The sequence below is a fragment of the Pimephales promelas genome, chromosome 20 (assembly GCF_988280905.1).
Source record: "Pimephales promelas chromosome 20, fPimPro1.hap1.1, whole genome shotgun sequence".
In the NCBI taxonomy this organism is placed as follows: domain Eukaryota; kingdom Metazoa; phylum Chordata; class Actinopteri; order Cypriniformes; family Leuciscidae; genus Pimephales; species Pimephales promelas.
In genome coordinates, this window is record NC_142788.1 from 9,485,708 (window position 1) to 9,510,349 (window position 24,642).

At 38.8% G+C, this 24,642-nt stretch overlaps 1 protein-coding gene across 1 annotated transcript; it reads left to right on the forward strand.

Moving 5' to 3' along the window:
- Window positions 1–2,786: 2,786 nt before the first annotated feature.
- LOC120491805 (ETS homologous factor) lies at window positions 2,787–8,232 on the forward strand. The gene is made up of 6 exons (XM_039689780.2): window positions 2,787–3,304; window positions 4,300–4,317; window positions 5,494–5,644; window positions 6,558–6,685; window positions 6,777–6,921; window positions 7,539–8,232. The coding sequence occupies exons 2-6, from the start codon at window positions 4,300–4,302 to the stop codon at window positions 7,853–7,855; spliced, it is 759 nt and encodes a 252-aa protein (XP_039545714.2). The 5' UTR covers window positions 2,787–3,304; the 3' UTR covers window positions 7,856–8,232.
- Window positions 8,233–24,642: the final 16,410 nt, after the last annotated feature.

The window sequence follows — 24,642 nt, forward strand, 5'->3', positions numbered from 1 at the left end:
TACAAAGGGTTTAGTGCCTAAGTATAATTGTATTGCTAACAAAATCACTTTTGGAAACAGTAAGGAGCCAAATCCAGGGATCAGAACATCGTATAGACTTGGAGATGGACCGAACGGCATAAAATAACAGACACGCTAAATTATCCTTCAAAGACAGCGTGTCTGAATGAAAAATGATTCACGGTTCACAATGTGAATAAAACTGGATTTACCAGAAAAAGATTTGTGAACATGAACTTGCAGTAAAGCTGTTCCTCATTTCACTTTCCAACCCCTTTCTCTGTTCCTCTGAGGAGTGCATTCCTACTACACTGTTGTCCCGGAGAGGTACTTCCCCATCTCTAAACCAGTGCAGTAACAAACTTTATGTCACGACACAGCCATTACCACACAGGCCGTGTGTCTGACATGCCTCACGTGTGCAGTGTGCAGTTTTTCGTGTTCTATCATGGTGACAAAAAATCCTAATAAAATATGTAAAACAAAATACAGTCGAAAGGATGATACACAAGCATCATTGACTCATCGTCGTATAAGAAAACAGACTCAAAGCCATTTTTTATTAAAGGATTGGTTTTATAATAATAACGTCGAATAATTTGTAAATAAATAAAATAAATTGTATACATATATATTGTTGACATAAAAGTGGTCTCAAATCTTTAGTTTAAGTTTTGCTTTTTTTGGGTCACAATTCTTGGCTACACTTTAAGAAGTATACTAACATCTTAATTAATCATTTACAATGTACTTATTAAGTACATGTTATTACATTGTACTTATTTAAAGAACCTGCACGTAATTACATTTTTTTTAATTAATTTCTGTAAATACTATAACTATACACCCCTTAACCTATACCATCAGACCTGTCCCTAACCTTATTTGGTTGGGTTACACTTTATTCAGAAACACTATTTAGGGTCCAATTCTAGTTGAGTTGCTTATTTACATGCAAATTACTAGGATACTGGCTGTTTATTAGGACTTTAAAGCACATATTAATGCCATATTGATCATATTCTACATCCTTTAATCACCCAAATAGTACTGATCACAGATTGATATACCATGGTATTTAAAAGTAAAATAAATACTGTGATATTACCAAAACATTTTCATGCTAGTGTCCAAATATCCATGCAAATGTATTTTTTTTTTTTTTTTACAAGAAGTGATCTATCAAATCTAAATTCATTAACAACTAAAAAATGCTGGGTTGTTTCAACCCAAATTTGGGTCAAATATGGACAAACCCAAATGTTGGGTTAAAAATGTCATTTAAAATGTTAACCAAACTTCACGGTACATTTTTAACCCCAAATTTGGGTTTGTCCATATTTTACTCAGCATTTGAAACAACCCAGAATTTTTTAGGGTATAAACTTAACCACCACCTTACTAACTATTAGTAAGCAGGATAGGAGTTTATAGAGGGAAACATCATAGTTAAAAGTGAATATATGTTCCCCAAACTGTGACCCTTTATTTTAAGGTGCCAATAACACTGTTATTATACAATTAAGTACTACGTAATATCAACTAACTATGCTGTACTTACTAAAGAGTTAGGGTTAGTATTAGGCTTTGGTTTATGGTTAGTTTCTTGTAATCATGCATAATTTACTGTCATGTAACATGTAAAAAAGTGTTACCCTTACTCGTATCCCAATAGCAGCAAAAGTGTTTTACAATACACAACAGTACACAACAATTATGATGATTATTATTTATGTAAGGACATAGTAGTTAAATACCCCTTATATAAAGTGTGACCAGTGGTTTTATTGAACAGGAAAGCAGAAAGACAGGGCTTTTTAGGGATCTGATAGTGGACTCATTACTGTCAATCTGATATGTACTAGCAGAAATCTAGCATTCAATTCAGTTGAAATTACTTCAATTTAAACTCTGTTCTGTCACAAAATTGTTAGTTTTGTGCTCCATGAGGACATTACATTCAACCCTTATTCATTGTCTGGTGCTGTTTAAAGCCCTTTGAAGCTGCACTGAAACTCTCATTTGGACCTTGAAGCGTTTGGTTCCCATTGAAGTCCATTATATGGAGAAAATCCTGGAATGTTTTCGTCAAAAACCTTAATTTCTTTTCGACTGAAGAAAGAAAGACATGGACATCTTGGATGACATGATGGGGGTGAGTAAATTATCAGCAAAAGTTACTATTCCTTTAACAGAAATAAGAAATTATGATAGTTTAAACAATGGAAAATAAGTTAATTGAGAGTACTGTTCAAACGTTTGGGTTGTTTAGATTTTCTAATGTGTTTTGTAAGAACCTCATCTGCTTCTGTATCAAAAATACAGAAAAATCAGCAGCGATGAAATATGTGAAATATTATTACAATTTAAAATAACTGTAAAATAACATCATTACTTCAGTCTTCAGTGTCACATGACCCTTCAGAAATCACTCTGATATGATGAGTTTGATGCCCAAGAAACATTTATTATTAATATGTATTAATGTTAAAAACAGTTGTGCTGCTTCATATTGTTATCAATGTTTTTTTTTTTTTCAGGATTCTTTGATGAATAGAAAGTTTGAAATAAAAATCTTTTGAAATAAAATGTAAACGTTTTTACACTTTAAAGGATTAGAAGCCGCCGTCTCAATCTTTTACTTTAAATGCGAGTTCCCTTACTAAACTATTACTGACCACAGAAATGATGATGATTTAGTTGTGTTAGTTGATTTCAATACAAATAAACATTTAATGAACATCTGCTTCAGTAGTTCTCAAGTAGTTCATCCATTTTGGATCATGTCACGTTAAATAAATGGGTTATCCTAACATATCAACTCCATAATCGTTTCAACTGCATGATTTCAGACAGTGATAAGAGATTTTATCTGGATGCGTGTAATGCACTAATTACCCCAATAATCCCTGTGGCGGTTATAAGTAAAATCCCATTTTTAGGACACAAAGTAAAACAATACCCACCAAATGCCCAGAAGGCTTTAACAGAGACAGAGCAATGGGGAGTGGTTGCAAGACGCGGTCATACCGTTAAACACAGATGAATGTTTGATTAATAGAGATTTGCATTTTGATTATGGAAGGTTGGCTCAATGTTAGTATTACAGTAGGAGGAGGGGAAAGCAGAGAGAGAGAGAGAGAGAGAGAGAGGAGTATATAAAGGATCAGATCAGGCGACAGGTGTGTATTACAGGTGATGCACAGCTCAAACCTCACTATCAAGCTCGTGTTCAGCAGTCATAGGCTTGCCCACGTTTCTATTGCGACACATTAGTCGACTCAGCCACTGGAACTACGTTGAGGTAACTGGATATTCATGATGCTTCTGTAGTTATTTGAGCGTATTTATTTTACAGTTGGTGTTTTGTTTGTTAGTTTCAGTTTCTTTGCTCACTCTGAGATATGTTTCAGAAAGTGGTCAAACTGCATTCTAACAGCATTCAGTTCATTCTGTGCAGTGTCACAACACGGCGTTACTGTAAACATTAATATGCTTTATCAATAGAATTGTGGCAACAGAATACAAGCAATATTATTAATTAAATTTAACAAATTAGAATTGAGTAATCAAATTATTCCTTAAAAGTTAACCATTTAAACTGAGTAAAGTTTACAACAAAAAATTAACAAAGATATCTCACTAACAGACAGACGTCAAAGATTAATTAAGAACTCTTTAATTTATATTGGCAACATTGAAGATACCTGATGTTAACAAGCAGAATCACGGAAGGGGAAAACCGTCATTTTAAAACAAACACTGATCACCATAATGGTGACATCAATTTAGCCTATGTTTTTTTGGTTGTTGTTGTAAGTTTTACTCATTTTAAATTGTTAACTTTTAAGGAATTAATTTGATTAATTCTTACTCAATTCTAATTTGTTAAATGTAATTAATACTATTGCTTGTAATCTGTTGCCACAATTTTTTTGATTGGATAAAGCATATTCAATTTTAAGGTGTATACGGTCTATATAGACACAGTTGAATCCTGAATACTAATTGATTTTTGTTTTTATAGTTAGTCCATGGATGATGTTATTACATTTGAAATTAAATGGTTTAAGAATGAAGAATTTTCTCTTCTAATGTAGGAAAAGCTTTTTTTGTTAGTTATTTGTGGTATAAAAGGTAAATGGTAAATGTTGATTTGTTGAAAAAAATGTTCATGTGAAAAAAATGTAATAAAGTATTTTTAATAAAGTGATTTTTTTCAAATTCACAATATGGAGTTTGTGCTCATGTGCTGTTCGAGATTTGTATACTTATCTGACTTTTTTTCTTTTCTTTCAGATGTTGGCCCTTGAAACCGTGAGTATTTATTTATTTATTTATTTATTTTTCTGGGGTGGGGGTGCATGACAAATTATTTTCCAGCTCTGCAGGATCTCATAAAAAAGATATATATCTTATGATCATATATATATATATATATTCATTCTGATATATTCACACTTGTGTGTGTGTATATATATATATATATATATATATATATATATATACACAAGTGTGAATATATCAGCTCTCTTAAATGGCTTTTGAATGCCACTGTTGTACTATTGATTTGGAAAACCATCATTATTTCTGTATAATATTATATCTAGTCTACACATATGAATGCAGAAAGTTTTGATGTACATTTAAAGTGTTGCATATGTTGAATGTAAATACAGTATGCTGGTGTAAAAGTCAAAGTAAAATGGCACTTAGTTTTACTGTATATCTTGTTGCTTTATGCAATGACATTCAAAGCTATAGGCAAAATATATGCATATTATTACCACTAAAATGTTTACTCACTCTCACAATGCAAATTATTCTCATTTTTACTGAGAAGAGGGAGATTCACTGTCTAGTCATGCAAATTGTTGTAACTGAATTAATATATTTGTGCTCAAAAGTTTACATACCCTTGAAGAATTTGCATTTGTTTATTATAATTTTAACAAAATAAGATAGGATTATAAAAACTGCATGATATTTTTTTTATATTTAATACCTGAATAAGATATTCAACATAACCAATGTTTACACAGAGTCCACAAGAAAAACATAATTAAAGTGGAATCTAAAGGCAAAACTAAAGTGGAGTCTTTTTAAACTTTCTGATATTGATGGAGAATTTTTTTGTCTGTCTTTTGGGAAGCATATTAGTATCTTTTACTAATATCTATCAGTACTAAATAAAATGCAATTTTATGAACCCTCAATTTGTTAAAATTATTAATATTTTTTAAATTTTCTGCAAGGGCCTGTAAACATTTGAGCAAGACTGTATACAGTTTAAAATATAGTTTTTTTAAATGTGTTGTTCTTTGTATCTACAAAAAGGAAATAAAGTTGTCTCGCCTAAACATGAAAGCAGCTCGAAAGATTGAAACTGAATTATTTAACTTTATTTTACCCATTATTCCACTGATGCTCATTGTGTAATGTCTGTACTGCATCTGATTTAATGCTTGCTGACATGCATTGAATTACCTCCAGGTTCAATACTTCCCAGATCTGGGCTCTCGAGAGCCGTTGTCAGGGAACCTGGACCTGGACATGATTGAGGAATACCTGCAGGAGCACTCTGTAGAGGTGATGTCAGCGCCTTGTGTCCAGAGGAGAAACCAAGAGGAGCACAGTATGGCAGGTGAGTGTTTTACAATCCAAACTAAAACACCATACACTGAGGAAAGGGTCACTTCTCCTTTTTGAATTGAATGGAAGTTCACTTTCAGTTTTGTAAGGTTAGTAATTTCCTCTTTGACAAAGCTTTGTTATTTGTATCAAGACGTGGATTCCATACCTCAGGTTATAACAGTTTAGTTTAGAGAGGAGAAACTGTAAAAACAGTGGAAATTTTGCAATAAAAAGTACTTGTGAATTGTGTGATTCCACAAAAAAAAAAAAAAATATATATATATATATAAACACAGTCACACAGTTTTTAAACAGGTCCACCTTCTCCACATCCTCCATTGGTCAGTCAGACAGTAAGCCCAGCCCCCAAACTCACACCATTGGTCGAGCTGTTGCCGTGTCTTTTGAAAGTGTTACAGTTTAAAAAATATTTACACTTTTCGGGGGAATCAACCTATAAACGGTATATTTTTGTTTTATATATTTGACAAAGCTTTGTTATTTGTCTCAAGACGTAGATTCCCGTTCAGTTTAGTGAGGAGTAACTGTAAAAACAGTGGACACTTAGTAATAAAAAGTAAAAATTGTGTGATCTTTTTGCCACAACAACAACAACAACAAAAGGCTGCGGTCATTTAAACAGGTCTATCTTCTCCACATCCTCCATTGGCCAGTCAGAAAGTTAACCCTGCCCCCAAACTCACACGATTGGTCGAGCTGTTGCTGTGTCAGGCTGCTCAGATGCTCAAGTAAACAGCAATGTTATAAAAATGCTACAGATTAAAAGTATTACACTTGTTGCTGTCAGTTAAGTTGGATAGGATAAAGTCATCCAAAATAACCACAACTTCTTACAGCTTGTATGTATTGTTGATTGTAGCGAGCAGCATTATGTGATAATAATGATTGATGTGTTTCCATAGAGAACAGCTGGTCTGGTCGTTATGCATATGAATGGCATTATAGTTCAGTACCAGGAACAGATGAGACTCATGAACAACAGCCTCAGCAGCAGCAGACCTGGCTCTCTCAGTCAAGTCACAACGAGTGGGTAGGTCTCACCAGACATAAACACTAATAATATTACAGTCCTGGATGTAGTTTGACCTATGCGTGGATGTTAATAGCAGTCTACGTTTTAGGGACACTTCCAGTATGACAGAAACCACTGCAGTGATTCAGATTCGCTGTCCACCAGTTCTGGATGCCTTGAATTTCCCCCATCTCCGACCTCAGACAGGAAGGGACAGATTGTGTATGACTCTATGGCACTAGCGCCGCTCTCAGGTAAAACAGCATTAGTATGCTATTTTCATTTTGGTTTTGGGACAGTCGATTCGTTTTAGTGAGTCACTTTAAAATGGACTGGTTAAAAAGAGTTAAAAGGGAATGTTTCACAAATAAATGATATATTCTAATCATTTATTCACCCTCAAGTTCTGTGGAACCAACGCTTTCTCATCCCAAGGCGTCATATACGACGCTTTTGCCAAAGCGTAGACATCCAATACACATGGCACCCTTTAGCGTCAATATAACGGTTATGGGTAGGTTTAGGTCTGGGGTAGGGTTAGGGTTAGACCACTTGGAGGCGCCCTCTGCCCCATATATATCTGCGTCTCTGATTGACGTTAAAGGGTGCCATGTGCGTTTTGGCCGCTTTGGCCATTGAGACAGACTTGGCTGGGCTCTTTTGACTTTATTCAGTGTCAAATGTTGTGTTTATGTTTCCAACATGTTACCTACTTTGTATTTGTTCTTCCAAATAAATCAAGTGATTTACATAGGCTTTGGTTGGATCGAGTTGGACATTTCAATAATAATAATAGGCCTTAATAATAGACCGTGCGTTGGTAAATTACGTAGACACATTTAACAGTCACTAAACCATTGACATTTCTCAGGTAAAAGGAAAGAGCGCCTGTTCCAGTTCTTATATGAGATGCTACAGACACCAGACATGCGGAGCTGCATTTGGTGGGTTCAGTCGAACAGCGGAACGTTCCAGTTTTCCTCCCAGAACAAGGAAAAGCTGGCAGAGATGTGGGGCAGACGCAAGGGTAACCGGAAAACCATGACGTACCAGAAAATGGCCCGTGCCCTGCGAAACTATTCGCGAACAGGAGAGATCTGCAAAGTGAAGCGTAAACTTACCTACCAGTTCACTGAGCGAACACTGAGAGGCCTTCAGAACAACTCGCAGAGATTCATGGGTAGTTAATGTGCTCCATCCACCAAGACTTTCTCGTAGCTGGGAAAGAGTAAATAAATACTGAGTATTTTACACAGGATGGTTTTGCCTTTTTAATGTTCATAATGTAATGTGGACTTAAAACACTGATTTTCTAATATTATTTGGCTTAATTGAGGCTCAATTGAACTTGGGAATTTTTATGTACACTAACATTGAATAACATGGAATTCTATGAAGTTGATCTTTGAAATATGTAAATCTGAGGATTGTTAACCATTGAACTGCGTTTTATGTAGTTATGAATCCGTTTTTTATGTAAAAAATATTTGCCAGTTTTTGTGCTAATTTCAATTAATTTTTAATGCCAATAAATGTTGACACCTGATGTGCCTGAATAAATTAATATGTACATGCAAAGTTGTATTTTTGACAATGCAGTCATGTTAATCGTTTTAAATTACATTGTGAAAATATTTTGTTCATGATCAGTTTTCCCCCCCGAGTATTAAAGGAGTAGTTCACTTTAAAAAAAAAACACTTTTGCTGATAATTTACTCACCCCCATGTCATCCAAGATGTCCATGTCTTTCTTTCTTCAGTCGAAAAGAAATTAAGGTTTTTGATGAAAACATTCCAGGATTTTCTCCATATAATGGACTTTATTGGGAACCAAACGGTTCAAGGTTCAAATGAGAGTTTCAGTGCAGCATTAAAGGGCTTTAAACGATTCCAGACGATGAATAAGTGTCTTATCTAGCGAAACGATCGGTTCATTTTGATGAAAACCTTAAAGGGTCACTTCACCCATTTGCATTAAGCTTTGTATCTTTAGAAACCCAGTCATATTTTTGAATGGTCATGGTTTATTCCCTTATTTTCCCCTGAGATGGGAGAAATAAGGATTTAAGTGTTTTATTTCCTGCTTATCGTGACGTAAAAATCGTCATTTTGCGTCACGATAAGCAGGAAGTCACATTTCATTGAAATGTCAACAGACTACAATGATTAGCTCATTATTATTCAAGGGTGTGGCACCCACTCACCCACAGGCCTATTACAGATCAGTGGGTGGGACTTCACTTGCAGAAACTGAAATCAATATCCGCCATCTTGTTTGGAAGCTAAGCTAACAAGCCCTGTGGAGATATGAAGTTATGATAATGGAAGAAACTAAACATGATATGGCAGAAGAGGGTTTTGAAAGTCTGCTGCTCAAATCCGATGTTCGTGGCTCTCTTTACGAGCTGCAGTATAGTTTAGAGCAGCTGAGGCTGATGAAGGAGCAGGAGACGCCTGGCTGTCGGTCGAGACGCCCGGACTGGGTCGAGCTCGGCGGCCTGCTGTTGCTTGTACTCTCGCTGCGTGTCACGGCCTACGGACACAGAGTCCGTCTGCTGCAGAGAATTTCAACGATGGCAATTTCTCCTGGAGGAAATCTCTGAATCAGACGAGCACACGGGCGTTTGTGTTGTGATAGTTTCGCCTTCAGAACATCCAGGTATCATGCAGTAATTCACCATACAGAAATAAATACAAACGCGGAGTAATTCACTAACGTTAATGTGTTTACAAATGTAACGTGAACGGGGTTTAATGTTGTGGGGAAAAAAGAGGCATGAACCGGCGAACATTTAAACATTTTAATAGTAAAATGAACAAATACAAAACGAAAGTAAGCCAGCGTTACACACAACAGAAACAAAACATAAAATCAGGCCTGTTTCTCTCTCGATCTGCCGTCGTCGCTCCCCATTTTATGCATTCGCTCCTTCTATTCGTGAGAGACGCACCGGCGCGCGCCGTTACAGGTGTCTTTCATTATCACTCACGCCACCGGCCTCGCGCAGCGCGCCGTCCTCTTACATCCCTCGCCCTCGATCGTCCTGCTCGCCACAGCCAACTAACTAGACATTTTGTTTGAAATGAATTTCAAACTCTTACTCTGGCAACAGCTAATGTTTGCGTCTCTGTTTGCGCTGTTCCGGTGGGTGGGTTAGTGGGTGTGTCTTGCGGAGCTGTGCAATGTTGGGGAATTCTGGGAACTGTAGTTTTTTAACACAAAGGCGCCCCTTGGTTATTTTCTGTCTTTTCTCAGTCAAGAGGGCACCAAATTAAAAAATGATTTTACATTTCGACTACATATATGATCCACTTTCAATAAAGATTAATGTTGCAATGGGTGAAATGCTCCTTTAATTTCTTTTCCACTGAAGAAAGAATGACATGGACATCTTGGATGACATGGGGGTGAGCAAATTATCGGCAAAAGTTTTTTTTTTTTTTTTTAAAGTGAACTACTTTTTTAATGTGACTGAACCGACCAGACAGCATATGCAGCTTAGTCATGAAACTCTAGATGGTGCAAGCAAATCCCTTACATGCAATATGCTAGCAATTACAACATTTACTAAATGGCATTAAGCTGATTGGCCTCTGCTGATTCTGCAGCCAATGAGATTATGTAAATCTGGTTAAGTGTTTCCTGTAAACTGGTCCTGTAGTTTACTATTAGAGTTCCTCTGAAACCCTCCACCTCCCCCAGCTTCACCTGCCTAGATCTGCTATGGGATTTCAACGCATTCTCATCCCAAAGCGCCATATACAACACTTTTGCAAAAGCGTAAATATCCAACGCACATGGCACCCTTTAACGTCTAATGAGACGCTTCGGTTATGGTTAAGTTTAGGTATGGTGTAGGGTAAGGGTTAGACCACTAGGGGGCGCCTTCTGCCCAAATATATCTGCGTCTCATTTGACGTTAAAGGGTGCCATGTGCGTTGGATGTTTTACGCTTTTGCAAAAGCGTCCTATATGGCGCTTTGGGATGAGAACGGGCTCGGGATTTATGAATGTCTATTTATGCAGCAACAGCATCCCTGTGTATCTAATGGCAATAGCGGCACTCTGCAGCAGCAGCAGTGTAGAAGATCTAGTTCACCAAGACCAAATACATTTAAAAGCTTAAACTATTTAGAGACTTGTTTATTAATGATTAAAATTGGGTTACACCAAGCCTAGAAATCTAGACGCACCCTAGCGGCAGCAAAAAGTATTTTGCAGCCAGTGTGGTCTAGCAACTCTCCATTGGCTTTTGAAGTAGAAAAAACAAACTCTGTTCAGGCCAATCACATTGTGTACAGAGTTAGTGGGCGGGCTTAACACAATGATGGCAGAGTTGTGACGGTTCTGCGCCGTGATTTCCATAGGTGATTTCCCTGCTACTTGAAAAGAAGATGCTGCTGGCGAACAGCGGTTTTTCGAATCGGCTTTGGCCGCGACTCTGGACGACTTAGAGTTAAAAGAACGTCACTTCTTAAAAAAGGAAGATACAGTATGTTCGAAGTTTTGATGACCGGGTACGGAAAAAGTTTAATATATCAACTAGCTCCGCTGGTGGGAAACGCATGGGACTCACTCAGCCACAGACGTTCGTTGCACTGGGGTGCGTTTCCCGAAAGCATTGTTAGCCAACTATGGTCGCAAGTTCCGTCGTTATCAGCATAGTTCAACGAGTCGGTGTTTCCCGAAACCATCGTTCCAACGAACATTCGCAAACAGCATCGCAAAGCTCTCGACCTGTAGTTAGAGGCATCGTTTCTATATTGCATGACATTTGGAGGTAAGAAATCCTTATCTTGAGCAAAATAATCAAGCTGGCATTCAGTACAACCGGTGCCTTTTATTTAGAACACATACAAATGGAATTTACGTATTTTAGTTTGACAAAAGATTTAAAGTAACGTGTTTGAAGAGTGCGCATGTGCGAACGTGCTCTACTCTGTAAGAACAAGCCAAATATTGAGTCTGGTAATACAGCAAAACAACTGTGAGCAATTGGAAATAGTCCTCAGATGACATGTCTGTAATTTATATAAACAAATCTAGCGTTAATTGTATCTCAAACAGTTTCATTAAAAGCAGTTATTACTTCACGTGTGAAACCAACGTGGTTGAACGATACTTTGCGACAATGGGTTTCTGGAAACAGTCGTGACGAGCTAGTTGATTTCTCCAACGATGCATCGTACTATGGTAGTGAAGCAGTGAGCTACGTCGTTGTGCGGGAAATGCACCCCTGGTTGGTTGTAGCGCTAACCTATTGTATGCAGAGGGATATTGAAAGACAACCATTTATCCTGAATTGCGAGTTCCCAGACCTAACATCTTGATGTAGGTCTGGCTTGCCAGGCTAGGTTACACCAACAACTCTTACGGGTAACTGTACGTTCACACCGCCGCCGACTTGAGCTTCCAAAGTGGCCGGAAGTCATTCATTGTCAATGGAAGCTGGCTTTTCTCAGCTACAAGGAGCGTCAAATCCATCGGCGTCACGTTTTGGCCGTTTTGAGCGTCAATCCGAAAGTTGAAAGAAGCTTAAAGGACAAGTTCGGTATTTTACAAATAAAGTCCTGTTTTAAGATCGTCCCTGATGAAATAGAATAGTTAAGATTGTTTTTTAGTCAAATGCTCCTGTCACAAGAATTTTTGGATTCTGTGTTAGCACCCCCCCACCTTTATAATGTCAATCATTCATTAAAACGCATAAAACTTTAGTTTACAAAGACGTGAAACTCACCGAGTGGTCTGGGGTGTTCACTGATTTGCTCACACAAAAATCGCTGCAAAAGATGCTTTCCAACAGGTTTTATCCTAGTTTTTGTCCGACTTCATTTTCTTCCTGTTTTCGGTCGAAGTCCACAGTAGTAAATTGTCGAGTTCACGTGCCCGATCATTGGTAACTAGATAGCTAAGGATCGCGCATGTGAACTCGACAATCGACTACCGTGGACTTCGACCAAAAACAGGAAGAAAAGGGACTTGGACAAAAACTACGATAAAACCTGTTGGAAAGCATCTTTTGCAGCGATTTTTGTGTGAGCATATCAGTGAACCCCCCCAGACCACTCGGTGAGTTTCACGTCTTTGTAAACTAAAGTTTTATGCGTTTTAATGAATGATTGTTCCAGTGCACCTATGCTTTCATTGTAAAGGTTGGGGGGTGCTAACACAGAATCCAAAAATTCTCGTGACAGGAGCATTTGACTAAAAAACAATCTTAACTATTATACTATTATACACTCTAAAAAATGCTGGGTTGTTTTAACCCAATTTTGGGTCAAATATGGACAAACCCGAAATGTTGGGTTAAAAATGTAATGTAAAAATTTAACCCAACGGCTGGGTTAGTCCATATTTGACCCAAAGTTGGGTTAAAACAACCCAGCATTTTTTAGAGTGTACTATTATAGTCAACCACTATTAGTTTGATCAGGTATAAGTTTCCAACTATCTGTTTAAATGTTGAGGTAAATTACATGCACATTTACCATGATAATATGGCGCTACAAAGTATTTAAAAAAATATTTTAAAGAATAAGTTTGTATAACAGTGATTTATGCTCAAACGACTTGGTATTACCATAGTATGTATTAACAATGAAATATGTTTTTTTTTTTTTGTTAGTGGAAGAAACAATATGCTGTATGGTAAACATCTCACTGGCATCAATATTCCATGGAAATTGAATTCTGAAACGCAGTCACATGCATCTACATTAACATGAGCCCTGTTTAGCATCTGAATGTATATATTTTTGTTTTGACAACCTGTTAAAATCTCACACTGATAAGCCGAAATACGAGGAGCTCAGACAAATGACAATCTCTCTGACAAAGCCCTGTGCTCCGTCTGATGGCAGTTTACCACATGCCCACCATGTTATTCACGCACATATGGCCACATATGCAAAGCATGTGTACTCTAGAAACCGCCGCTACAACAGAACTGTTAATGATTGTCGAGCAGAGAAAGATGTTGTTTGTCTCATGCCAGTGGCTTTCTGTTAAAACCACACAAACAATTAAAATATAAAATTATGTATACAATTTTGAATGAAACCTAAGTTGCCAAATTACTATTTACAGAACTGTTGTGTAAAATCAATGTTAGTTTTGCAATCATGTTGAAGTAGTACTAATTATGACGCTCATTTAGGATCTAAAATGAACATTTTGAGCAATGTCGACTCATTTTTATGTATTTTTTAACTCTAAAATTCATCATGAATATGAATATGAAATATTTAAACATTGACTAAATTAGATGTTAAATATTTAGATTTTCAAACTTTTTTTTTGATTTATATCAAAGATAAAATCTTAAACACAAAAAAATAACAAATTTTTTTTTATTTTTTTTTTGTGTAAAAAATAACACTTTCTGTCACGTCAGTTGTTTTAGCCATTTTTTTGAGGAGAACTGAATCTATTGTCTGGTCATTTTGGCATTTCTCAAACCTGATCTTTAAGTCTTTACAGCTCTCCTAGTCATTCATCTCCTTAAAATAGATTTCACTGCTTCATTCTCAGGCCATAACTGTCTGTCCATCAGAGGCTTTAGCTGATGAAGACTCAAACGCAGCACTGCCCCCTGTTGTCCGTAGCATACAAAACAGTCACTTCTTTTAAAGGAACAAGATGCATAATGAACACTAACCAGCAGATGGAGGGAGTGAACTGTCAGCAAGGTCCTCCTGATAATAGAGAATAACAGAAGATTGTGTAATCAGAACAACAACACTGACAAACATGTCCTTTTGATGTCTTATCCCAAATTTCTTCTAAACCCAGGAAGACCTTGCAGTGAGACTTAGGGCCAATCCCAATTCTACCCCTTACCCCTTCCCTTTCCCCTAGCCCTACCCCTTCGCCTTCCCCTTGACCCTTGAAACAGAGTGGCAATGTGTAGGGGTGAAAATATTCCCCTAAGAAATGGGACACCACTACGCCTCCGTTAAACGTCATTATAAGTCGTCGCTAGCGCCTACGTCACAGGAGATGTTTATCACAACTTCCAAGATCCCGTCGACAGCTGCAGTTATCTCAGTCGCGTGGGTTACAGCTATTTTCTTGCATCTTGTGAAGTTCGCAGGAAAAAACGGAGACGACGAAAATATGTTGCGGGACTATCGTTAGCAAACTACAGTAATTTTAGCGATTTTTTTTTTTTTTTTACAAACGTTTCTGTGAAGAAACTGACCGTAAATATGAACACAATATTGAATGTAACATAAAGCAAATCATTATTTGTCGTTATAATACTTATTAAAGCCACAAATACTTAAATTTATGGGTCTCCTTTGTCGCTTGGGCAGCCAGCCTGGGTTAGCAGTGACACTTCTCATACCCCTTTCGTTTGAAGTGTGCTCCCGAAAAATCTTCGTTTGAAGGGCTATCTGGCCCTTCTCCCTAGCCCTCCCCCTCCAACCAAAAGAGAATTGGGACAGCCCTACCCCTTCACGTGGACGCGCAAAACGGAGGGGAAGGGGAAAGTGAAGGGGTAAGGGGTAGAATTGGGATTGGCCCTTAAGGCTCAATCCCAATTCACCCCTTGGCCCTACCCCTTGTTTTCTCCCTTGACCCTTAAAACAGAGTTACAAGGGCCAAGGGTTGAAATATTCCCCTACGAAATGGAACAACCCTTCATGAACCCGATATGTCATCAGTTGTCAGAGATGGCTCTGCCGTTATGGAGTTTTTACAGGATTTCTCCATGACAACAACTGACAATCAGCGCAGCTGCTCTTAACTTTAAGGAAAGATGATGATTATAACATTCCTTCCTTGAAATGTATGTCTTTTCTGATTTGGAAAGGTAATTTAGGGCCAATCCCAATTCTACCCCTTACCCCTTCACTTTCCCCTTCCCCTTCGTTTTGCACATCCACGTGAAGGGGTAGGGCTGTCCCAATTCTCTTTTGGTTGGAGGGGGAGGGCTAGGGGAAAGGGCCAGATAGCCCTTCAAACGAAGATTTTTCGGGTGCACACTTCAAACGAAGGGGTATGAGAAGTGGCTCTGCTAACCCAGGCTACAGACGCAAAATGGCTGCCCAAGCGAAAAGAAAAAGGAGACCCATAAATGTAAGTATTTGTGGCTTTAATAAGTATTGTAACGACAAATAATGATTTGCTTTATGTTACATTCAATATTGTGTTCATATTTACGGTCAGTTTCTTCACAGAAACGTTTGTAAAAAAAAACGCTAAAATTACTGTAGTTCGCTAACGATAGTCCCGCAACATATTTTCGTCGTCTCCGTTGTTTCCTGCTAACTTCACAAGATGCAAGAAAATAGCTGTAACCCACGCGACTGAGATAACTGCAGCTGTCGACGGCATCTTGGAAGTTGTGATAAACATCTGCACATCTCCTGTGACGTAGGCGCTAGCGACGACTTATAATGACGTTTAACGGAGGCGTAGTGGTGTCCCATTTCTTAGGGGAATATTTTCACCCCTACGCATTGCCACTCTGTTTCAAGGGTCATTGGGGAAGGCGAAGGGGTAGGGCTAGGGGAAAGTGAAAGGGGTAGAATTGGGATTGGCCCTTATTATACCCTTTCTTAATTGAAATGACTATAGTATTATTATAAGAGTAAATAAAGTGTACGGTGGTATCATCTGGCGCTAAATTTAAATGTTTAACCATTTGCGAAGCCATCTCGCCGGTAAATTTGCGATGCATTCTGTGAACTTTCTCGAAGCCCTCCATTTGGAGTGTGCCTCTGAAAAATCTACGGTTTGAGGGCTATGTAGCCCTACCCCTTCGCCCTACCCCTCGATCTCAACAAGAATCGGGACACCCTACCCCTAGACGTGAACATGCAAAACGGAGGGGTAGGGCCAAGGGTTAGGGGCAAGGGGTGAATTGGGATTGAGCCTTACCAAAGTCCTTTTAGGCAAGTCATGCCACTCGGCCGCCATCTTGGCAACGCCTCTGGGCAGCTATTTCAAACTAACAAGACCAGGGTCCTATCTAAATGAATGGGCAGAGAGTCAGACCTGCACTTTCACTGGTCACTGGGACATAAAAACTGCTTGTATACAAACAGTAATAAAATATTATAAAAATCGCTGAAAAATGTTGATGCCTTTGCCTCAAAATAAGGTTTAAAATGCATTTTTCCCCACAGGTTATACTTTTACTGCGCATGCGCAATGGTTCCTCGCTCTCTGTCGTGTGCGCGCTACTGCTCACTCGCTCTAGATTCCGGGAGATTTTAACTAAATTGCGGTTATCAGGGTGCCGCTATCAATCTACGGAAGACTCCGGAACTTCCGGGAGACTTGGAATGTCTGATATTTACACAAATAACACATATCAAATCTGCCGCCTGTTCAAACAGTAACATATTTTCCACTGTTGCAAACCTCAAAACCTGTCGCAAACCTGTGCGCATGCGTCGGTGGAACCAGACGATAGGCTTAAATGTTTCCCGGCTTGACTGTTACAAGCAGACGATTGGCTTTCCAGCGGGAGGGGCGGGGCATGTGCATACAACCGCCATCTTTGGTGTTACGGGTTTTCCCTATATAGTTGTATTAAGGATTGAGGAAGTGGCATGTCTCTATATAAATAGTCTCTGGCCTTACTCTTGATATGAGAAATGTATCATCTTAACAGTGATCACAACCAGACACCAGTTGCATCAACTGTATGTGTGTGTGACTGTCTAAAAATTTTACTAAAAGTGATAAGAGAAAAGAAAAAAAAATGGACTGTGCTCCAAAGAGGATGCTCACAGTTCTTGGACCTGTACCATGAGGCACGGTGGGACGATAATGTACTCAAGTACCTCTTCTGGCGCAGGTTGGATGGCATCTTGGGGCAGATACTGCTATTAAAGGAGGGCCATGTCCCCTAATTGACTTCTGTGATTACATCTTGTGTGCGGATCCTCCTTCACCATGGGAGTTGTCGAGGTGGACAACATCAACTCCAACTTCCGTGATGCAGTACTATCTCCAGCAGCCATCTTCCTGCCCGCTCCAGACCAGAAGCCAGATTCATCATCAGAGTCCGGAGCTTCTCGCTGAGGCTGATCAATGTTCAGAGCCAAAATAGGAGCTATGGCTCATGAATTTTGTGGATCACAGATCCAGTTCCTTACCAGAGTCCCCACCCCCGATCTCATTCCTCCTCAGCCAGTCCCATTTGACTTCTTGGATGAACTGGTCCCATCTGGAATCCTTCCCCCCATCCACTCCCCGGGATCCCCCTTGTCTGCTGGTGTCGTTCAACTCTTCAGCTCCCCCAATCCACCTCTCCAGCAATTTGGCTCTGCCATGGGCCTCTCTGACACCATCTTGCCCTTGTGAGGTGGATTCCCTAGCTGCACCTTAGACCTCTGGGCCCATGACTTCACCTTCCCTCTGCTTCGCCTTGGCTCCGTCCTCAATCCTCTGGCTCTGCCTCGGTCCATCGCTGTCCTGGTTCTGCCGTAGACTTCCGGGTCCCCTATCTACACCTTGGTCCCACAGGTGAGAGACATAGCCTTAGCCTCCCAAACCTACAGACTCACTGCGTCACCCTAGATCATCTTTCTCTCGGCTCCTTGTGGGTCTCCATCTCTTATCCGCCAGTCAGTCCCCTAGTGATGCCTGGACCCATGCACACTAGTTCGTCCCTCTGTTGGCTCCACCTTGGTGTCTCCCTCTACCGGCTTTATGACACCCTGAGGACACGCCTTCCGAGAGTTATGTAAGTGTTCAAAAATTAGTCATTTTGTACTTGTGCTTATTTTTTTTGTATTCCTTTTCAGTGTAGCCCCTGATTACTCCCTAGTTAACTGACTTTAGTTCTAGTTACTTTTTAGTCTACCTCAACTAGTTTCCTTTGTTTGCTCTGTGTATTTAAAACTGTGTTTTCAGTTACCCCTTGTCCGTTTTCGTTTGTTCATGTGTGAAATGAGATCTCCTAAATTCCTGTTATTTATTCTCCTTGAATCTACTCCATGTTTTGTTCATGTTCTTTGCGTAAACATACACGCCACTTTCAAGTCAATTGGCGTGTTATCTATACGCATTTTGAGCTATCCGCGTGTAACAAACTGTCATCTTTAGCGTGTATTTACACGCCGTTAAATGTCCGAGCAAAACGAAGCAAAATGTAGATCTACATACGGAGCGATATTTTTTTTTCCCTAGGATGGTAGGGGAAGACTCATAAATGTTATTACCCCATTGACGGGTAGGTTTAGGTTTAGGGTTTAGGTTTAGGTTTAGGTTGGGGTAGTTCATATATTTATATATACAGTAATGTAACGTAAGTCAACGGCATTGATAAACACCCTGAAAAGCAATTATGCGTGTTGATAGCATGCCAAAAATGGAAATAGGAATTGACATGTCAAACATACGCCATTTCGTGAGATCAGTCTGTTGTTATGACTATCTCTACGAGGACTTTTTTGCTTTTTACAAGTTGAAACATCGTAATTACAACATGGCGTGAATGCACGTACAGTTCAATTTGAGATGATCTTACACTATGTTTATATTGTATCATATACTGGTTCCAGGATTTGAAATGTACTTTTTCACTCACCCTAAAATTTGGCTGCTTAAATTTTAAAGTCGACATAAAACAGATGCAATAGTCTAATTTTCCCTATTGTGACGCATCTGAAGAAAATAGTTTTTCAAATAAGTAAAAATGTAGGGTGGGACCTGATTCTGTCCATGATTGATTGGATGGGTGTGGTATGCTTTTTCTGTGATGTCATGTGAGTGACAGGTTGTCCCACCCTCATGACAGTTAACATGCCAAAGAGATAGAACTGCATAGAACTGGTTTATTTTGATTAAAAATTATGTGGGCAGCTGGATTTTAAAAAAAAAATAATGATGTGCACAGATAAATAATTTACAGTATAACAAATACCTGTATTTATCTATATTAAAAAGGGGGTCAATTTTGATTTCATGGTGACTTTAAGTTTTAAGCATTTTACTAGCCAAAAAAATATCAAAAATATGCCTGAAGATTAACAAAATCACAACTATTTGATTCAAACATATTTATTATCCTATTGAAATATATTTAGTGTATGAAGCCTCTCCTCCATTGATTGCTATTATCCCAAGGTGTCCGAAAATGATAATGAAAACCAAGTTCCAAAATATCATCATGATGATAAAATTATGCCTCAGCAATATCATTTCATGGTGATAAAAATTGCCATTTTTTCATAAAGCAGTCCATTATCTCCACGCTGCGCAGCGTCGCAATATAGACGCTAGAGGGCGCACAAGTGTTGGATGTGCGATATTTCCGAGTCCATGGGACGGGGGTCGCCTATGAAATGAAACTCTGATGGCGATGGAAAGTGACAGAACATAATCACAACCCGCCAAATTGGCTAGTGTGTTCATAACCGTCACGGCTGATTTTCATCAGCGTTTGGCGGATTGGCTTGTGTTTATTTCAAAGCCTTAATCATGTGTCATAAGTTTGTACCAACACGTGTCATGCAGAGTTACTCATTTTTATACATCTGTTTTGATTTAAAACCGCATTTTAACACAATGCCTGCGAGTCATTTAACTGTAAATTATTCAGCATAAAATGAAAACTGTCATTTAATACTCACAAGACGTCTCTTGTCCTTTTTCGATTTGTCTTTGAGGCTCAATAAACAGTGTTCCCACACTTATTGTAGCCTACTGCATTTATCTAAATAATAATGCCAATAACAGCTTTTCCCACATCCAGAGCTCAATAAGAAACACACAATCAACCAAAACATAAAATCACATATTGTATACTTAAAAATCATAAAAGTGTGCGTGTGTATATAAGTACAGTTTTAAAAAGTGCACTAATGTCAAATTAAAGTTTTAAGTCATTTTGTTATTGTGTTAATAATTTTGTCATACTTTGTTGACTATCATAAAGCACATGTAAAGTATACTCTTAATTTAAACTGTAGTGTGTAATTTGATATTATATTTAAAGTAATATATTTTAAATGTACTAAATTCATCAAAAAACTCCATCATTATAAATGTGTAGTAACAAATTTAAATTGCCTGCATGACATACAAGTTTCAGTAGAAATGACATAACGTATATGTTTGCTTACCATGAATGCTTGTCAGTAGCCTACATTCAGCAGTAACGTTAACCATCAAAAACAATAGAAGTGATTATGAAATTACCTATAAAGATGCATTTAAATCCAGCTTAAGTGGGTCAAAAAAGCACTTCTAAGTTCAACTAATTGCATTTAATATAATTTTAAGCTATAATAGATGTTCATGTAACATGGTGGTGATGGTGCAGTGGATAAGACACATGCCTTAGGTGTGAGAGACCCGGGTTCGAATCCACTGTGAGACACCATTTTGTCCCTGAGCAAGACACTTAACCCCTAGTTGCTCCAGAGGCGTGTGACCTCTGGCGTATATAGCAATTGTAAGTCGCTTTGGATAAAAGTGTCGGGTAAATGTAACTGTCATGTAATTGTAAATAACATGCATTTAATGGTCCGAAAACAGTTATATAACAAATACAAAAACGCAACTATAACAAAGTGAACTTCTTTTCCACAAGGGTGGTAGATTTAGGTTAAAGGAGAACTCCGGCGAACAATGAACCTTTGGTCTAATAAAACATCGGTACCTAGTCAATCGTTCTCTGAGATTTGTTTTCATGATAATCGAATGTAAAGAGTTTATCACTAAAAACTGTTTAGCGTATAATGCTAGTAATGGGGGCATTGACTAAGTAAAAAGAAATCGCTAGTTTATACCACTAACAAGGCTCAAAATAGCCCCACACTAACACAGTAACATAATGAGGCTCCATACATGCAAAACGAAGCATTGAGAACTTTGTAAGTGTACAGACCGTTTAATAAGAAGATACATTATGAAGACGCGTATACAGACTAGCCATCTTAAAAAATAGTCTCGATAAGTCGATCCCTGAACGTCGTGCTGAGTGATCTGAACTGTATGAACGGCGTTCGGGGATCGACTTATCGAGACTATTTTCTAAGATGGCTCCTGTCTGTATACGCGAAGTGGACTGTCTTCATAAAGTATCTTCTTATTAAACGGTCTGTACACTTACAAAGTTCTCAATGCTTCGTTTTGCATGTATGGAGCCTCATTATATTACTGTGTTAGTCTGGGGCTATTTTGAGCCTTGTTAGTGGTATAAACTAGCGATTTCTTTTTACTTAGTCAATGCCCCCATTACTAGCATTATACGCTAAACAGTTTTTAGAGATAAAACTCTTTACATTCGATTATCATGAAAACAAATCTCAGAGAACGGTCGACTATGTACCGATGTTTTATTAGACCAAAGGTTCATTGTTCGCCGGAGTTCTCCTTTAAGTATGTGTCCCGCTGCACATTTATTTTGCATTTATGATCAATTGCTCTGTGATTGCAGCTACAATGAGATGGCTACTGAGCAGCGTTCATGGGCCACAGTAGTTCTGTGTTGGGTGATATCCCTTTCTGCTGGGTTTCACCCCTCTCTTTGGTTGGCACAACAGCCAATCCATGTCCTTGCCTCTCCTTAACCCTTCTCACATCAACTTCACCTTCTTAGCTGGCATCTCTCTGCCCTATATGGTCTACTTCAACTAACTGGGCTGCATCCTACTCCCCTTGGCAGCCATGACTCTTCTTTACTCTCTGGTCTTCTACAGTCTCTGTAAACGCCTCCGGAGGGAAGACGAGACTTTGGCGCCTGTTGAATCGAAACTAAGGGCTTTTCTCATTTCTCCTTTCTCATCCTAGGACGTCAAATAGTGACACTTTTGAAATTTCGTCTCAATGCAACGCACATGGCACCCTTTAGCGTCAATATAACATGCTTCAGTTATGGGTAGGTTTAGGTCTGGGGTAGTGTTAGGGTTAGGCCACTTGGAGGCGCCTTCTGGACCATATATATCTGCGTCTCATATTGACGCTTAAGGCCGGATTCACATATAGCGCCTAAAAACGCGTAGAAAACGCTGGGCGCGCCGCATTCTCTATTTTGGAAAGCACCAAGGCGGTTGCGCTTCAGTTGGTTCTTGTCACATGACCTATTGTGTGCGTATGGTGCGCTTGCGGTATTCTGAAAAGTTGAGATGTTTTTATCTCGGCGCGGACGCGCATGGAAAAAACGAGCGCGTCGCACCGCGACCGCACCGCTTCTATTATGAGCGCGCATACCGCGTGCCTACATTTGAAATAACGAACCTGAGCGCGCAAAAGACGCGATATGTGAACCGGCCCAAAGGGTGCCATGTGCTTTGCTTTTAGACGAAATTTCAAAAGTGTCAGTATATGACGCCTTGGGATGAGAATTAACAACTTTACACGAGTTGTACTTGAACACCCTCGACACGGCACAGCGCGGATGAACACACTGGTGTCACCACCGGTGTAGATATTGGCATTCAGAATCACAGATTATTCTTTTTGGAAGTATGACCAACATAAGAATTTTCACTGGAAAATGTCTGACCTAGTAAGAAACATCCACTTTTGTTCTGGTTCTGACTTTGCAGTAAAACGCGCTGATTAAATGTAACAATCGCTAATAAGTTATCATATCACGCAAAACCATTAAAATTATACTGTTCTCAAATTGTTCATGTTAACGTCAGCATTGCGTGACTAAATTTAATGTCCTTCCGATATGTGTACTTGTTTTCGCATGGGCCGGTTGCAGTCTCTTTTTTTTATGTAGCCGCTCAGGAGTCCGAAAGAAGTCTTTTGCATTTTACAGCGGCTGAATCTGTTGTCACTGGTGATTGTCATTTGAACCTTTCTGGATCTGGCATCAAATTAATAAGTTTAATTATATCAAGTGCTGTGAGAAAAGGCTATAAATCTCCACCTCCAGCATCCTCACACGCAATATAGCCAACTAGCCTTCTTTATGTGTACAGATTTGTGTGTAGATGTGTGTGTGCAGATGTGACGTAATGACGCAAAGATCATGCTCGAATCTCGTGCGGAAATCCACCAGTAGCACTGGAATTAAAAACATTATTACAAGCTTACCGCTTTGAATCGGGCAAGGCATGCATAGAGTTTTGAACACGGGCTGGTTATGTAGGCCTACTGTATTTTCTCAAATGTGTATTTTGGATAATTTTGAACCCAAAAAAGCTACGGACTGCAGCTTTAAATAGTTATATAATCAGTGGGATGTCACTTAGTTTGTTTCCATCTATGTATCGTTTCAGAAGTTAAGGTATGTAACTTAGCTAACTTTTTTTGTTAAAAATGAACAAAATTTAAATAGCTAGTCAATACATCAATCCTTCCTCCAAAACGTATTTTTGTCTCACCCAGATTCACTAGTATTTAGTGTTTATAATTTCGACCTAGTGGGAAATTGCCTCATACATGCCTCACTCGCCTGTGCATGTCTCGTCGTGTCTCGAAAAGTTGCCCCGGCTACTTTGATGTGTCTTGTGTGTGAGTGGCACAGGGGTGTGTTTCCCAAAAGCATTGTTAGCCAACTTTGGTCGCAAGTTCAGTCGTTTTCAGCATAGTTCAACGAGTCGGTGTTTCCTGAAACAACGAAAATTCGCAAACAGCATCGCAAAGTTGTGTGTTTGGAACGACAGCTCTCGACCTGTGGTTAGAGCCATAGTTTCTATATTGCAACACATTTGGACGTAATAAATCCTTATCTTGAGCAAAATAAGAAAGCTGACATGCAGTACAACCCGTGTCTTATATTTAGAATACATACAAATGTCATTTACGTCTTTGAGTTTGTCAAGAGATTTAATGCACTGTTTTTTGAAGACTGCGCATGTACGAACGTGCTCTAGTACGTAAGAACGAGCCAATGAGAAAAATCAGATGCCATGCCATGTCTGTAATTTACATCAAAACATCTAGCATTAATTCATTCTCAAACAGTTTAATTAAACTTAAAAATTAATTAAAAGTTATTACTCCACGTGCATGACGTCATAAACCAACGTGGTTGAACTACTACTTTGCGACA